Source organism: Charadrius vociferus, unplaced genomic scaffold (assembly GCF_000708025.1).
Source record: "Charadrius vociferus isolate BGI_N301 unplaced genomic scaffold, ASM70802v2 scaffold46, whole genome shotgun sequence".
In the NCBI taxonomy this organism is placed as follows: Eukaryota; Metazoa; Chordata; class Aves; order Charadriiformes; family Charadriidae; genus Charadrius; species Charadrius vociferus.
Genome location: NW_009648710.1, coordinates 1,253,848 through 1,265,630, shown reverse-complemented (window position 1 = coordinate 1,265,630; position 11,783 = coordinate 1,253,848). Strand labels below are relative to the sequence as shown.

The 11,783-nt window shown below is 42.4% G+C and overlaps 1 protein-coding gene across 1 annotated transcript in view; it reads left to right on the top strand.

The window, feature by feature from the left end:
- The first annotated feature begins 286 nt into the window (after positions 1 to 286).
- The window catches only part of XYLT1 (xylosyltransferase I), a 103,792-nt gene continuing 92,295 nt past the window's right edge, over positions 287 to 11,783 (top strand). Inside the window, exons 1-3 of the mRNA XM_009886609.1 lie at positions 287 to 312; positions 547 to 736; positions 7,404 to 7,938. Of these exons, the coding sequence (XP_009884911.1) occupies positions 287 to 312; positions 547 to 736; positions 7,404 to 7,938 (751 nt within the window). The remainder of the gene's footprint in view (positions 313 to 546; positions 737 to 7,403; positions 7,939 to 11,783) is intronic.

Below are 11,783 nucleotides of genomic sequence, written 5' to 3'. Positions count from 1 at the left end.
TGCCATTCAGGGCTTGATTGCACATGGTCCATCCATCTGTGTAGTATTTATAGCACTTCCTTGATACAGAAATCATACAATGAATAACTTTTCCTGAGAAAGGAGCATTTTCTTATTGTTGGGAGGAAATGCTCTGCATGATGCAATGAACACCTTTCGCAGACAAATGCAAGCTCTTATTGTGTGCCTTTGTGAACTGATTAGGGTTTTCTTCAACTTGCCTCACAAAGCCTCTAGAAAAGGAGCCATCTAGCAGTGCTGTATTCCCACGGGTGTGTAGCGGGTGATGCCGGAGCAGTGGCTGCCTGCATGGTATGGACTCTTCGCCTTGGCTTTGGTGTCTGAGTTGGATTCCGCAGCCACGCAGTCTGTTTGCCCTTGCTGTCTGCAGAACTGGTGCTCATCAGGCTGCTGTGGTTTGTATCTCTGCTGATTTATATGCACATTAGGTGATTTCTCTGAAAGCAATTTGAAATTGATCTGGTGTTGCCTTTTGCATATTGCAAAAATTAACACTCATAACTGCCTAATCCTGGCTGTTGGCAGTGGCACCCCGTCCGGGGTCGGTCTGAAACTATGCGACTTGGCTCCTAACGGCTTTATAGTGTGTTACAGTGGGACACCCCACAGTGAACGTGCTGGTTTATTGGAGTTTTCCCTTGGTCGATATTGCAGCCATAGTCTTTCACCTCTTGCCTTTAGCGTGCAGGATACAGAACCGTACCTGAAAGATTATGTGAGAATTTGTACCCTAGATTTTCTAAACTGGGCAAACCCAAATGCACTTTTATGTGTGAACGTACCGAACTTAGAGGCAAATATATATGACAGCTGCAAGTGAAAAATGTGGAGAGAGGCAGTCTGCAGGTATGTAGACTACCTGGGATCTGGCTGAGCGGGTGTGTGTTGTACTTGCAAATGCCTTTGAGAGTGCTAACAGGCTGTCATTAAAATCCAGTCATTATTACAGATAGCTGTAAAGTTTTTCCAAACTCTCTGTATTTGTGCTAGCTACAGCGAGCGGCAGCTGCTGTTGGGTCTGTAGTAGGTGACAGCATCAATTTATTCCATGGTCATCTCAGTAAACCGCAAAGGCTCTGCCCCCGTCTCTGCGGGAACCAGGGCTTTCTCTCCTGATATTAGGGGGAACTTCGAATTCAATCAGGCTCACAGTACCTGAGCCCCAGACCCTCTATCACCATAGTGGCTAATATACCAAAGAGCATATATTTTTGGTGACAGATTTTAATAAAACACACTAAAGGTGGAGTTCGGAGAATTAAAATCCATGCATTCAACAAGGAGCAGAATTCAAACTCTCTCATTACATGCAATTGCTCTGAGCTTAAAATGTTATTTTTGCATTAATGTTATATTATTAATTTTAGCATTAATGGCAGTCAGTATATAATTGGCAATGATCTCATGGACACTCCTGAGTACAAACTGTTCGTTCCCAGTTTGAGAGTGTTTGCTTGTTATTGCTGAATTGCAGCAATGCAGACATGTAGAAGAGGCCCCACAGTCATTAACTCTCCCTGACAGGGCTCTCACCATTGGGTACTCTGCAGTTAACCTCTCCATGTATCTTCTGAGGATCAGATAAAGTTAGAAACAAAAAATTCTATTTCTGGAAATCCTTCTCTCAGGCCTGTGTTGTGTGATAGATATCCACAGTGTCCCAACTGAGCTTTGAAATACGGTGCTACACAGTGATGAAAAGTCTCCAAAGGTTTCTTTATAAAGGCTGTAAACAAAGTTTGCTTTTAAAATGTAGGAAAAAACACTTTGACCTGATCCTGCGCTTCTCTGTGAGAGTGGAGTGGCTTTCATTGGCATTGGGAGCAGGAGTGGGTCATTACTGAGCTACAGACACGACCCCAGTGGGAAGGGTGCACCATTTGCACAGCCAAGGGGAGGCTGTGTCACTCTGGGGCAGCCAGAGAAGCACGGGTAGGATAACACAGAAAGGGAGTGTTTGCCTCTAGAAAAGGAGCCATCTAGCAGTGCTGTATTCCCACGGGTGTGTAGCGGGTGAAAGTACAGTTGAAATACATGCTGTTGGGTGGCATGTGTTGTATTTGAGACCTGTAATATTGGGCAATTTCTATAGGATAGCCTCCCAAACGAGCTGGCTTTGGAGAGCGCCTCTTCTGATCTATGTCTGTTTTAAGGTGACTTACTCTATTGCAAAGGCCAAAATGGTGCTTTCTCTAACTTTTTTCTGAGTTCTGTGGATGAGATTCAGTCTATACAACAACAAAAAATAGCAGTATCAGCTGTTGGTTTGAAAATACTGTTTTCATCTTTGACTGTGGATACGGGGTATATTAATAGGCTCTATGCTTCTAATTCGGTCCTGGTATAACCTTCCATTTTTTCAGTGTATTTAAAGTGATTTGCAAGTACAAAGAGAGACAAGAAGGTGCTACTAACAAATAGCAAGACAAAAGTTGAAAAAGATGATGTTTGAAACAGCAAACCTGCCAATGTACTCCCCATGGTACTGTCAAAACCAGGAGCACCTGGTTTCAAGATCATCTTTCTCCAGGATGACTTTGTCCTGACTTGAATGTCTTAGACATCCATGGCAAATAAAGTCTGCAATTAATCCAGCACCGTAAAAATTAAATATTGCAGAGCAAGTAAAACCCATCCTCCTGTAGCCGGCTGAAAAAACAGATGTGCTGCTTTTGTTTGTACCCCTGAACTTCACAAATGAACACAAATTATTGTCAGCAGCTGCTGCTCTTTTAAGCTTGGAGTGCTGAGCTTTTTCCCCTGCACTGCAAACATGTGTATGTTCTGCTGTCACGTATGGATCCTATCTTGAAATCATTATGCTGTAAAAATCACGCTTGGCTTTGGTGAAAGTTGTTGTGAGAAAGAAATGCAGATGAAAGGTGGATGGAGATTTCTGGTTTTGTGGCATTTAACGCTTGCATCAACAGGTGTGGGATCGTGCGAGGCTGGAATTTGACTGTCCAGCTGTGGTATTATCCTTATTTTTCAATGTATATCTGTAGTTCTTGGTTGGTGCAGTTGTTCTGCAGACTGTGCTTTATTTTTAGTCCTTGCTCCTCCCAAAGAGATGTCTCTGCAGACACCACGTGTCCTCCATGGCGGGGAAGTTTTGTGGTGTTTGCTGTCCCTGCGGGCAGGGAAGAGTTACAGCCGAGCTTAGCTTTGAAGCATTTAAAATTCATTTGTCTTTTCAAATTCCAGCATGTAGGGTTGGAAAAGCATTTCCCAGAGGGGGGCAAAGCCCTTGAAGGAGGAAAACAGTTTAAAGAGGTGAACCTTACACCAGTAAATCTGCTGTTTACTTTGCTTTTTTCTCCTGAGGTTTCATCACTGCTTTCTGCTCTCTTCGCGCAGTACATCAGCTGGGTGGGAACGTTCTGCTTAAACACCCGGAGCTTCAGCCTCCACCAGTCCTGGGGGAGCTGCGCAGCTCGACCGGCTGCTGATGGGCGCAGCGGTGGTAATATAGAGAGCAAAGATCCCGACTGAAATATCACATACGTATCATGTCAGATCCTGTTTGAAACAGGAACGGGCCCAAACCTCATCCTTTGAGGCTTTGTGAAGCTATAGAGAGGTTTGGATGGAGGAGGAGGGCAGAGCTTGGGACAGGGCTGTGTGCTCCTCAGGACATGGGAGGGTGTGTGTCTGTCACTCTGGTTCAGGCCAATGTCTCGTTTGTGCGTAATAAGAATTACCATGAAAAAGCAACAGTGAACATCTCTCCCTTCCTTTCCCCTTTATCAACATGTCATTTACTGTACAGATTAGGATTTAGTTTATTTTTTTTTAGCTTAAAGACAAAAATCATTTAGCAAGAGTCAGGCTGTGAGAGGGAATGTTGCCAAGATACACAGAAGTATCCTATCGCAGCATTGCCTTTAGAGACCTTGGAAAGAGTTGAAGGAAGAAGACAGATTTATTTTTCTTCCCATCATTGCAGCTAGATATTTTGGCCCTAAGTTGCAGCACGGTGGAATGTTCCAGTTAGCAATAAAAAGTGCTTTAAATTGTATTAACGATGAAGACTAATGATAGGGTTGCTTTGCATTACTGTGGAGTGGTGTCCCTCTAGTTCTCTGTGCAATGTTGCTGTTTCAACCGAACAAATAAAGTTCACATTTGCTCTATAATAGTTTCCTTCATATTTCACATACTTAACCTGTTGAAATTTAAGGACTACTTATAAAGAATAGCTCAGGCTGTGCTTGAGATATAAAATTTATATTAATAGAATTAATAGCATCTTGGATGCCTCTTGTGTTTAAGTTTTGTATAACTGGGGAGACAAAACACTTGAAAGAGATGAGAGACAGCCCTGGGTGACCCGCTGTGGTTATGAATTGCACCATCCACACAGATCTACCTCAACCCTTTTGAGTATCATTTAGTTATTCTCATATATACGTCCGGATACCTGCAACTCCAGATAGCTCTGTGTGTTCCTGCCTCCGTTGAAGGGCTGGCACAATGTCCTGCTGTCAAAAAGGGAACAGTAAATATGTGTTAAAGGGTAACTGCAGCATGTGTGTTCTGATTCTTTGTGGTCAGTGTCATTTAAATTAGGCATATAGCTGTACATCTATACACACACAGCCGTATACATATATATATATATGCGCACAGGAGTGCAGGGCATCTTGCATTTAATTATTTGATGAGGGAAAAATGGTGAACTCTGGCACCAGCTTAGAGGAAATGTGACAGCACAACAGTTAAAGTTTCTGAGCTATTTCACATATACAAATCCAAGATCCAAGTGCATTAAAATAAAGCAAGTCAAAGTATAACTAACCTGAGGTTTTGGAGTTGGCTGAATGACAAAGGGAACATGACAACTATCAAACGTCTGAAGTCTCAGAGGAGTGGCACCTCAGTGGAGATGTTTTGGGTACGATGTTAATAAGCTTTACATTTGTCTCACTCTATTGGCAGTTTCCTGCTGGGTTTGGAGCCGTCTTTGAAGATACATTGGAGATACAGACTAAGTGAAGGGAGCTGGGCTCTGAAAATAATTGTAGGGGTTTTTTTAGTTTGGTCATTCATGGGAATTGAGGGCTGTCTTGAGACTATTTTTTGTTTGTTTTATTTTCCCTTGGGTGTCCAAAGAAGAGCAATGAAGCTGGTGAAGGGTCTAGAGCACAAGTCTTATGAGGAGTGGCTGAGGGAACTGGGGTTGTTTAGCCTGGAGAAAGGAGGCTCGTGGGAGACCTAATTACTCTCAACAACTACATGAAAGGAGGTTGTAGTGAGGTGGAGGTCAGTCTCTTCTCCCAAGTAACAAGCAACAGGACAAGACAAAACGTCCTGAAGTGGCACCAGAGGAGGTTTAGATTGGATATTAGGGAAAAATTCTTCACTGAAAGAGTTGTCAAGCATTGGAACAGGCTCCCCAGGGTTGAGTCGCCATCCCTGGAAGTATTTAAGAGATGTGTAGATGTGGAGCTTAGGGGTGTGGTTTAGTGGTGGACTTGGCAGTGCTGGGTTAATGGTTGGACTTGATTATCTTAAGGGTGTTTTTCAACCTAAATGATTCTGTGATTCTATAAAAAATGCTATTTTTTTTCTTCTTAAAAAATAAGACAGAAAAAAGAATTTGATTTTATGTGTGCCCTTAAAAATTAGAAAGATAATATTTTAAAAAAAAAAAATGTGTTCTCTCCAAACTAGAAATATTTCATCTGAAAAATGTTTGCGTTTTTGGTTTGTGCATTTTTTGGTTGGTTTGTTGTGGGTTTTTTTTAACTTCTTTGCATTCCTCCCTGTCTGATGGCTAAAGCTACTTGCTAGCTGAACATATTCATGGAGAGAGAATCACTTCAGTCACTCACAGAACCACGTCTTCTAGTGAATAAACTATTCAAACATTTCTCATTGTTGAGCTGCAAAGGTCAAAGTGATACTGACTCCCTGCATGGCCTTAGATAAGTCATTATCTCCCTCTCCTTCCTCTGCAAAACCCGACTGTTAAATAGTTCCTTGCAGAAGAGGTGTGAGAAGCAATTAGCTAATGCTGGTAAAATGTTTTGAATACAAAATGTGGTTCATAGATGCGACGGGTGGCTCCTATCAGTCATCATTAGTGGATGCTGTCATTTACCAGCCTCTGATTTTTGGTTAGGTCTTTCACAAGTGGAAAGAAAATAGGACAGACTCGAAAGTCTAGCAATATTTATACACCTGTGTTTGGATGTTTTAATAACAATTCCCCATTGATTTCATCTGCTGCTGATCACTTTAATCAATGGATATATTTCCTGTTCCACGGGCCTAAAAATTGTCCCCCACAAGCCTGAATATTAGTTTCTGTTCTTGGAGCAAACGTAGCTCAACCTCACCCACCCCTGGCTATCAGAGAGGTTCCTATTTGATAGTAATATACACATATAAATGCGTCTCGGTTTTGTTCTAGTCTGTTGCTTATTTTCTAGAGCAGACTGCCGTGTTTTCGGTTGTCTCTAGGATTCCTGGGAGAATCCTCCTTTTTCTTTGGTGTTGTAAACTTGCTCTGCTGTTGATGGGCTAGGACAAGTTCCCGTGGTAACAGGTGGCGGCACGGGTGAAATCGTGAAGCAAAGCATTATTCTGCATCAGCCAAATATTTTACATGGTCTGTTCCTTTTCCTTCACATGATATATTTTAAATGTTGCAATGTTGTGGTGCGTGTATTTATCCAAGCATGCCCGGTGTGGAGAAGAGGAACATGGCAGTTAAGAGCCAACATCTGAGCCTGGCTCTGACCCTCCAAGGGAGCCTGAGGACCTGCAGCTGCTCACCCTCATGCACAGGGCTTGTTGCCACAGCTTCCCACCTGCAGCAAGGCTGCAATGCACCCTGTGGGAAACACTTTCCCAAAGTTTTATTATGTAGAAACTCAAAAAACCCCCAAATTAGGAAGGGTCTGGTTTGCAGCAAAGCTACTTCACTGAAAGCAAGCTTGGGCTATAAAGTCATGTGGTGCCTTCTGCAGAGGAATAGGGCAGCTCCTGGGAGCTCCTGCGGTCATTAACACAAGAAGCGAAGGAAAGCATTGAAGGACCTGCTCTTGTCCATTGAAACCTGGGTTGGTTTTGCCATTGATTTTTAATGGTGTCAGGATGAAGTCTCTCGTTAATAATTGCTCACAAACCTGCTGTGTCTGAGATGGGGGTTGGACTTTGGCTCAGTGATGAAGGGGGTGCAGGCAGTGGTTGTCTGCTCTGACTTGGGCAGCTCAGAGGCCTCTCAGCTCCATCTTTCTGTTATGAACCCTGACATGGGGATTTTTTGCAGTATGTTGGATTGTAATTTATTTATGTTTTCATGTAAGAAATGCTTGTAATGCATGGGCTGTGACTATTTTTAGTAAGACGAGTATAATTTTTCTCCCCATTTATAGGATGGCTATTTTTCCCACCGACCGAAAGAGAAAATGCGAACAGACAGCAATAATGAAAATTCAGTCCCCAAGGACTTTGAAAATATTGATAACAGTAACTTTGCTCCCAGGACTCAGAGGCAAAAACACCAGTCTGAGCTGGTGAAAAAACCCCTTAGCAAGCAAAAGGAGCACTTGAGAAAGAAACTGGAAGAGGAGAAGATGAAGGAGAACTTGCTGCTGGGGAAGAACTCCAATGAGGTGGTGCAATTCGGTGATCACCCTGGAAAAAACAGCAGCAGCAGCAACAACAACAACAATTTGAAGGAGATTCACAGGTCTCCCAGACAGCATCATTTAAAAAAAAATGGAAACAGCTCCCCTGAACTGAGATACGACCAACCACCAAAGTGTGAGGTAACGGGCAAGGAGGCAATCTCAGCTATGTCCCGGTCTAAAACTAAGCAGTGTCGGCAGGAGATCGCAGAGGTGTATTGTCAGCACAAGCATGGAAAGCTGATGCCGGAGAAGGTGACACGTTTCTGTACGCTGGAGGGTAAGTTGGTAGATGGTGAAGGAGAAATAACACGATATCTCGGGGGAAGGATTCTATATAATTGAAATGGCCTTCTGATGACAAAAAATGACGTTATTGCAGGAGTGTATAATGTACTTCATCTGTGAAGATTAGAGAGGGTTTGAGGATGTTTTAAACAGGGAGTTATATGGACGTTACAAGATCCTTGGTAGATTCCTATGGAAGTTCTTTTCCCTTCCACCAGATTTTTATTATACTATGTGATCTAGATATTAGCAGCTGCTCCTGTTTCTTTTAGTTCTTAATCTACAGACACAGAGAAGCATAGTCGAAGTCTTGTTATTCTGTACAGGACTTGCATGCTTTTTGGGGATCAGGGAACAGCCACGGTGAATTTTGGTGCCGTATGCTGGCATTGCTGTTATGGCCATATGACTATTTTTCTGGCACAGTGGAGTACTAGCTAATAACCAGGACTGCTAAGCATTTTGATAACCCAGATAATTATCAGAGGTATAATTAAAAAGAAATCCACAAGTATGAGTAAAAAAATCCAATTTTGTGTCTCACTTCTGTTTTTAATGTTCTTCAGTCAGCAAAAGTAATTTCCAAAATCACTGTCATCGTGTCAGTTACCTCTGCTAGCCTAAGCCAAACTTTGATTTGTTGCTTTTGGGTTCTCCATGCAGTCAGATGTCTCAGCTTACTGTCGGTTTGCGTGTGTGAGCTGACCTTTTCCTACTTTTCAAGAAAAGTGCTTCACATGCCACCATTCATTTAGCTGTAAGCTTCCCATACAGTAAAGTGCCTTTTTTCTTTTTTTTTTTCTTTTAAGCATTGATCAGTTGATCAAAGTACGTATTGATCAAGGGAACAGCATTATCTGCAGCAGCACTTGTTTATACAGCACTCCAAAGTGCCCATCCTGTAATTGACACTTCAGCCCATGCATGTAAGGGTATGCCGATGTCTTTGTCCGAGCCAAAAGTGCAGAGGGACTTTTACGGACAAGAGAATAGGTCTTGCTTTGAGATTGTACAGTAAACATGGTGAGCCATGGGGATTAAGGGATGTTTAGTTTCTTTCATTAGGAGTACTAGGTTACATCCTCTAACCCCCACAGCTTGCCTGTTTATTGCACCATCGCAAAGCAGTGGTTGCTATTGAGTGGTTTCAGTGTGGGATGGAGGAAGATCCATGTTGCTATTGCCTAAATTAGTTGGCTAAACTCTCTGTAGAGACAGTAGAAAAAAGAAGGTGCCCCAGAGGATGTTTCCAAACAAGAGCATCTCTCTGTAACAGGAAGCTTAGGCTTTTAATTTAGATGATGCATATCACCAGGTGTGAGCACCCCATTTCCCACCCCAGTGCATCTGACTGGGGTTTTTTGTTTGTTTTGGTTTTTACCATGTCTCTTTTGGTGTGGGGTTTTTTTTCTTCCCTTTCTCATCTTACAGTAATACTCAAAATCGTTAAGCTGGGTGGGCAAACATTGGAAATAAAGAATTAATGGAGCAGGTAGAAGATCTGGTATTTAGAAGCAGGGAGAGGGATAGCAAAGGCAACATGAGTTGAAGGGAAGATGAAAGAACAGTAAAGAGGTAAGAGAGTTAAGCAAAAACAGACACCAGTGACAGGAATCAGTGAGTAGCCCCAGGTGCCCCTGAGGTCCCATTGGGGTGCCACTGTGGAATCCACTGTCGTAAGCATGTCCTTAGTATCCTTCCCTCTTCTTCTCTAATGACAGGAGAGTCAGTTCTGGTCTTTGAGAAAGCTAATGCAGGTCAGCACCTTGTAGACACTGTCCTACACTTTTTGGGATCAAGAACTTATCTTGGTAATGTCATCAATGCTATATACCTTGTGTAGGGTAAATGCATCACATATACAAATACACAAGTGATATCCTAGAGAGAGCTGGAAGACGTATTGTCATTAGTGGGGGAGCACACTGCAACGGTGTACAATTTTGCACGCGCCTATGATTCCATCCCCTGCCTGGTAATCTGTCTCCCAGGGATGCAGGGTGACTTTCTGCAAGTTTTAAGCAACTGCCATTCTTAAAAACAGGCTTCTCAAGAAATATTTATTGCTTCTTTTTTAAATACATAATTTATCTCATATGCCCTGCGGTCAGGTCATGGTCTTAGAACCAAGAACAGTGTCACCTTTTACACTTGAAGCCTTCCAGCATGTATGTACATTGCACATTGGTATAAATGCTTCCTTTGTAATAAGGCATAGTAAAATGTCGAGGAAAACTGGGAGCTACAAAGATAACTAGAGAAATGGAGAAGTTGTTCAGATATGGTTTTATTGTAAAACACATGTAGATTTAGTAACAACTCATAAGGTATGGATATATAACACATTAAAAAATTAAGTGTAAAAAGACTGTGGCTGCAATTTTTAGGTTTGCAGTGCTTGAATTTCATTTAGGTTTTTATTGTGGCAGTGATGCTTCTTTAAAAAGAATAATTGAAGGATGACTTAGCTTAGCCGGATGGATCCTTTTGGAAAAGGTTGACTTTTCTTTACCTCAAGGTTGTTTCTTCCTGCCCATGCTGACAGCTGAAGTTAACCACTTCAACAGCCAGGTTTCCTTGGCAGAAAATCTGGACATCCTGTGTTACATACAGGGTTGCTTTAGAGCAGATTTGGGAGCTTCACTGTGGGTAAATGGTAACGCAGCAGCATGTTGAATAGGTCACAAGTTTCTTATGCAGGAGGCGCTATTGCACAAGCAGGTTGGGACATCAGACCTACAGAGGAATTCAGACTTTGAAGTCACTTCTCAAATGTTTGAATACAGGGCTATCAAGACAGATATGTAGGAACCCCAAAACTGAAGGTGTCCAGTGCCTACCAGAAGGCCTTATACATATGTAACTTGGTAGGTCCTCTAAATTTTACAGCCCTGTTAAAGAACGTTGCCTGAGTTTAAGCCTGTTGTGGTCTCAGATCTCTCCTCCCCACTGCAGAACATAAATACTGCTGTTCACTCACAGACTGGCTCCATCTCTCATCAAAGGTGTCTTCATCAACTCCAGAGGTCCCTTAAAGGAGTTGAACTTGGTTAGGAGATGTTTGTGAAGCACTGGAGACATCAGCTTTTGGGGACATCAGGCACCTCATAGTTAGGATTGCTCACAGGGGGTAATCTGGGTAGAGGTTTTGCCACTTTATGCATCAAAAAAGCTATGCGCTTTTTGTCAGCAAACATCAGACCTCCGGAGACTGAGCCTATGTCTTCAGCATGGCAGTGCTATTCTTTTTTCAAACCAAAGTGAAAGGATTTCCTGTCTGTTTTCAGCAGAGTGTGAAGTAAACATTTATGCATTGGAGCAGCACATTCATCCATTATCCCAACATAGAAATGTGTTCCCAGTGCTATGGTTTCCATTGAGATGTCATCCAGCATTTAATCCCCTTGGATCCTGTCTCAGCTGATCAAAACCACGAAGTTGTTAAATGTAGCTATCAATCATGGACATGACTCCATCCAGCTGGATTGTCATAAATGTTAAGTGATGCATTCACTTGAGTGGTTATCAATGGGAACAGGATCTTACAAGCTGTTTCTTTTTTCTGTTAAGTATTTTATTGTTTCCAAAGGCAACAGGCAAAGGAAGTTTAATATAACTATCTTTAGTGTATAAAAGAAAGGATTGTTAAAACCAAGAGCATCATGTTTACTACCTGTTTGACATGCAGGTGTTATTTCCATGAGAACAAGAGGATACGGGCTGCAGTCCCTCTAAGGACATTGCAGAGAGACAACACTGCTGAAGCGGCAAAACGGGACATGGCAACTTTACCAGTTACCTGACTTGCAGAGTTATCTGACTTGCTGGCGTTTCCCA